The 5,528-nt window shown below is 39.3% G+C and overlaps 1 protein-coding gene across 4 annotated transcripts; it reads right to left on the bottom strand.

Annotated features, from left to right (window-relative positions):
- Positions 1 to 18: 18 nt before the first annotated feature.
- si:dkey-165a24.9 (probable G-protein coupled receptor 132) lies at positions 19 to 4,314 on the bottom strand. Of its 4 annotated transcripts, none has more exons than XM_058393941.1 (4): positions 4,100 to 4,314; positions 3,866 to 4,005; positions 3,140 to 3,722; positions 19 to 2,302 (listed from the first exon to the last, which is right to left on the bottom strand). In XM_058393941.1, the coding sequence occupies exons 2-4, from the start codon at positions 3,873 to 3,875 to the stop codon at positions 1,954 to 1,956; spliced, it is 942 nt and encodes a 313-aa protein (XP_058249924.1). In that variant the 5' UTR covers positions 3,876 to 4,005; positions 4,100 to 4,314; the 3' UTR covers positions 19 to 1,953. The 4 variants fall into 4 exon arrangements, with proteins under 4 accessions (XP_058249924.1, XP_058249925.1, XP_058249927.1 ...); XM_058393942.1 differs by having other exon boundaries at positions 3,866 to 3,984; XM_058393944.1 differs by having other exon boundaries at positions 4,105 to 4,314.
- Between the last annotated feature and the right edge of the window lie 1,214 nt (positions 4,315 to 5,528).

Genomic DNA, 5,528 nt, shown 5'->3' with positions numbered 1-5,528 from the left:
AACAGGTGCTGATAAACAGACAAATGTCAGCTGTGATCACAGGCCAACTGGAAAAAGAAAAACAGGAAAACAAAGCATACAAGGTGTTTATTCAGGGTTGTCTTTATTGCCAGTGCTGATAATTGTGCTATTCTTTGGTTAAAACCAGCAGAGGGCAACAGAGCCTCATCTATCACAGATCTGGGCTAATTTATGGCCTGCATGTGGCGTGCTGGCCCAGTCTTTGTGAAATGAAGGGGTGTTTCATAAAGTGACATAATAAACAGGTGAAGATGCAAAGAACTTTCTTGAAGGTGACCTTTAACTCTTAAAAGTACTACTACTAGAAATAAACTACTTTGCCATGTAGGCTTCAAAAAAAAATAAATAAATAAAAGGACAGAATTATGTTTTATGTGAATCAAAACCGAACATAATTTACACAAAACAAACCCAATCTTGTTAATCCATTGATAAACTTGAGTTCTTTCAGTCTTTGTTTGATGTACTGTAGCCTACTGATATTCTAGTCCAAAAAAACAGTTCCAAAAAGTAACACAAGGTAACAAAACTATGCAATATGCTATCATGTCTACTCCTTAAGACAACCAGATTTAAAATATGCCTTTTGCTGTCATTTTTCTGCAAACATGTAATCCATTACTCCTTAATCCATTCCCCTGCCCGAATCATCTTTATGATGCAACAGAGAACAGTGGAACGATTTGTAATTTTTCATTTCTTAAAATGAACAGCCTCTGGATACAGAAAAAGCACAACTTGTCTTCGACACTGATCTTACGCTTGGATATATACGGAAGGTTTGTTTCCAGCCTTGGAGACAACACATATCTGACAGGTTTAGATTTTTTTTTTCTCGGAAAACTCATAAACTGTTTTAAGCCCCTCTATGGTTTTAATCAAGCATATTAGCAGAGGGAGAATATGACTGTGCAGAGCACTGAAGGTTTTGTTAGTGGACCCAGTGACTGGAGACTCTCTTGAAAAAAAGGGGAGCAAACTCTATAAAAGGTTTGCTGTGTGGAAATGTACTATCTGGAAAACTAATCATGAAAAAGGTTGAAAGCCCAGGCATAAGGACAGCTTGTATTTGTCAATTCTCCTTAACATGCAATAAACATCATTCTAAGTACAGACCATTACCAGACAGTTGGCAATGATAAAAAGAATAACTACATGTGTTTTTATTTTGAAGTAGATTGTAATACTAATAGCGCTGTAGAGAGTCAGCTCAAGAGATCTGACCTTGAGTAAGAGTATGAGAAATCGGAATCGGTCTTGTAACACACATGCTGTGACTGTGTCAGCGGAAGAGAGCGTACTGGTAACCTGATGATGACCTCAAACCAGATGATGAATAACTTGATAACTGCTAACGTGTTAAATACATCACAAATCCAACACGAGTGTAACCAGATTTGAAGAAGCTTAATAAAATTAAAAAAAAAAAAAAAAGACTTTCATTTTATTTCACTTTAGTAAAGATAGTTCAGATTAAATGTATAGAAATGTATAGAAATCCTAAAAAAAAACTCATCACCATGATAAGTAAAGAATATGCACTTTTCCCATTTATCCCTCATATGAACTGTACTGTTTGTGAACTCTTAAAGATCTCAGAAAAAATGAATAATATTTGTAGAATGCTGCCTGATTAAGAGCATAAATCTTACTGAATAAGACATTCGAACAATTCAAACATGCTAGCGTGAGGCTTTTTGTTTGGTTTCAGAGCCTGCATGCTTGGCTGAAGGTGTTGTCATCACAGAAATGTGTATCACTGTACGACACGTAGCAGTCGTACGCCTCTCATACCAGTGGACCCAGTGACACAACAGATGCAATCAGAGCTCTGACAGGTCATCAATCAAAAACACCTGATAAGCCTTTTAAAGGACCTGCAGGCTTTTCTTTTCACAAAGGAACCAGTCTACACATCTTCTGGGTCAAAAGTCATGGACCCTCAGACCTGCGCGGTAATGGGAGGCAGGGGAGAGATCTCTGGAGCTCAAGACGAGCATTCTGACAAAGGAATATATAGAAGAGGGGATCTAACAGCGTGTTAAGGCTGGTTAATCCGTAGCAGATCCTGTAGTACAGGTAGATGGAGCGCTCTAACATACACTGGTCTTCAGTTAGAAGCAGCGCTACAAATCTATAACCTTCCACCATGTGATAGGGGCCGAAGACCACGATGAAGATGATGGTGATGACCGTTAGAGTGCCCACAATTTTGTTGCGCTCGTGATCAGAGATGGAGGGGGAGTTGTGGAGTGTGACCCCGATTCTGGCAGAAGTGTAGCTGTTGGAAAGAGGGGTAGATAATTATTCAACTGATAAATAAAAGCTGTGTTCTTATTCAAGGTGCAGACGTGCTTGTAAAAGGAACAATGTGAGAATAGTGTTATAGAGAAAAAAAATCCACAGGGTAGTGTGATGCATGAAGCATAGTTACCATTAGGCAAAAAATGTATTCGTTTAGAATAAAAGCTTGTCCTACTGTGTTTATTTCTCTTATACCACAGACATTTGCCAACAATAAGCCGACATTTAATTTTTTTTTTTTTTTTTACAATTTATTACATCGCACTGTTTCACATTAATGTTGTCTGAGATAACTTACTGTTACTGTTATCACTTATAACACTCATTACTTCACCAGCATCTTTTTTCTTTTCTTTTTTGCTTCCTTAAAATTAATCACACACACACACACACAAATAAAATAAAAACAGTAATGGAAAAACTGACTGTTATAAAGCAGGAGACAGGAGACTGTATATATATATATATATATATATATATATATATATATTTCCTAAATAACACCATTGATTATTAAGCTCAGATAATGTGAGGCTCCACTGCAAGTCCACTACAAGTGAAGGAAGTGTTACTAGAGAAACATATTAGAGGAAGCACATTAACATCAGCCTGTGATTTGAATTACAGCTGGGACTATTGTCAGAGTTGATGTTATGGAAAATTAATCAACACCTTCTGACCAATCAGGACTGAGAATTCAACACCACTGCTGTGGTATAAAGATTCTTAATCCGTAGGGATAATACTATTTTTGTCAACACATCATATATCTACACACACACACACACACTCTTCCATGAAGTCACACACTTACCCAAGTATAGAGCATGGCATCAGAAAACCCAGTACCACCGTGGCTATTTTAAAGTAAGCGTATCTTGGGGTGACAGGATACTGCTCCAGACACAAGCCCTTCTGAGGCTCAAATACAGATGGGTAGAGACCAATTAAGCAGAACAGGAATACAAGAGTCCAGACAACCACTCCAGAGAACGCAGACAGCCGTACCTTCCTCACACTGCGGCTGCTCAGTGGGTACACAATGGCCAGACAACGGTCCAGTGCTATGAGACACAGAAAGGCGATGCTTGCATAGACGTTCACGTAGAAGACATAGCCCACCAGCTGACAGGCGATGGGACCATAGGGCCAGCGATGTGCTCTCTGTAGATAGAGGATCCACAGAGGCAAGGTGAGCAACTGAAGGAGATCTGACAGCAGGAGGTTGAGGATATAAACCAGCTGAGTTCCAACTCCGCTTGAGCGGCCCAGCTGGTAAAGTCCCCACAGAGAAAGCAGGTTTGCTGGCAGTCCCAGAGAGAAGGCCAGGCTGTAAATGTAGGTTAGTCCAACCCGATCTGTCTCCAGAGGAATGTGGCAGCTTCCATTTGTCAGGTCTGTGGAGAGAATCAGGAAAAGTGGTGGGCTTACATGTGAATGATCTGCATCTGCTAGCGCTCAACATCAAAGACGGGCCCTGTGTATTTTTGTGACAAAAAAATTAATTATGCATCAGTGCCATATTATTGAAAGTACTCACTCATAAACATGATTTCTATGAGGTTCCCATGTGAAAGACATTTGAAGAGTTGAACATTTAGCTGTTCTCACTGCTGAGCCCAAACCACTCCAGCTGTTGTTGCAGTGCTTGTGTTGACTCTTGGAAAACAATGTCAGAAACTGTTATGCAAAAACAAAACAAAAAAACCCTCATAAAGTTCAATAATCAGCACTCAACATTCAATTCATTTAAAATGCAAATCCTTTTCCTTACCTTACCTCTGCCTGTGATGGAGACTGAGCTCAGTGTGCAAGCACCCGTGAGAGTCAGCATGCATACTTCATCCCTCCATGAGGGGCTTGTCTGATTTTTTTTGATCATTTCCCCCAGCAGGAAGCCACTTCTACTGCCTTTGAGCAGCTACATCCTGCGGCCTTTCTCCTCCAGAACAAAAACACCAGCGAGGGATACGAGTTGGGCCAAACTGTTCACGCTGACGGAAGGGCTGCTGAGAGACAAGCGAAACACCCTCATTCTACTTTTATTTCCCATGTGACACCCAGTCCCCAGGTTGGGCTGGCATTATTATGTGAAAGTTCATGATGATTTGAATGTGACAGGCTTCGTAATTTAGTACACTGTTGGTTAGAAATGTACGCAAATAAAAATAAAAATCGGGTGAACAATTGATACATCTGAGCAGTAAGTGGCTTAAATAAAAGTATGTATTGGTGACATGGTGGCTTAGTGGTCAGCATATAATCTGCAAACCTCATGGGGCTGGGGGTTTGACTCTCTCTGGGTTTCCTCCAGGTACTCCGGTTTCCTCCACCAGTCCAAAAACATGTGCTGTAGGATTACTGGCATCTCTAAATGGCCCATAGTATGAGAGTGGGTGTGTGAGTATGTGTGCCTGCAATGGATTGTGCTCCGAGTCCCCTGGGATAGGCTCCAGGTTCCCCATAACCATGTGTAGGATAAATACTACAGAAAATGGACGGATGTATATAATGGTATGTAGTAATTTATTATTAAATTTTTACTAAACTAATAAACAAATCTATTAGCAGTATACTTTTCATTATACAGTATCTGTCAATAAACCTCAATTAATCTTTTTTTCCTCCTGTCTACGATGATTCTAGTGGTCGATTTCTTCATATCCTAATGGCTTAACCTTATTTTATTCAGTCAAACATGTTCACAATTGTTAGGTATCAACAGCAGATATGATGTGAGGCAACTTAGGCATAGATAATGCTACCAATCATGTTTAACCAAGTTTATTAAGTGAGGTGGAGCAGCAGGATCTAGCAGCTACTTAATTTCAGTTAGTTTTAACATTTTCAGTAACAGTAATAATTTAACAAATAAATGAACACATAGCTACTATCTGATGATCACATGATCAAAAGTGTGTCATCTTGGCTAATCCAAAGCTAGGTAAATAAAATGAGATTTAAAAAAAAAAGAAGAACAAGAGACAAAGCTACAGATAAAGCTTAACAAATTTATTTTAGATTGGATTTTTATACTTTTAAATAAATCAAGTCAAATGCAAGTCAAAGAAAATGCATGGTGCTTTTGTGTGTATGTGTGTGTGTGTGTGTGTTTTCCCTCATGTTCTTTCCAGTGACATTGCACTCACAGCGAGTGACACAAATAAAGTACGATTGGGGTTTATTACTGCGGCAACATTCCC

This window comes from Hemibagrus wyckioides, linkage group LG07 (assembly GCF_019097595.1).
Source record: "Hemibagrus wyckioides isolate EC202008001 linkage group LG07, SWU_Hwy_1.0, whole genome shotgun sequence".
In the NCBI taxonomy this organism is placed as follows: Eukaryota; Metazoa; Chordata; class Actinopteri; order Siluriformes; family Bagridae; genus Hemibagrus; species Hemibagrus wyckioides.
The sequence above is the reverse complement of the archived record's forward strand: the minus strand, read 5'-3'. Positions and strand labels throughout refer to the sequence as shown.

Excerpts from the sequence above, each read along its gene's own strand:
- si:dkey-165a24.9 (XM_058393941.1), bottom strand. Across the intron at positions 2,303-3,139 it reads ATGCCATGCTCTATACTTGG|CTACACTTCTGCCAGAATCG; the intron begins GTAAGTGTGTGA and ends TCTTTCCAACAG.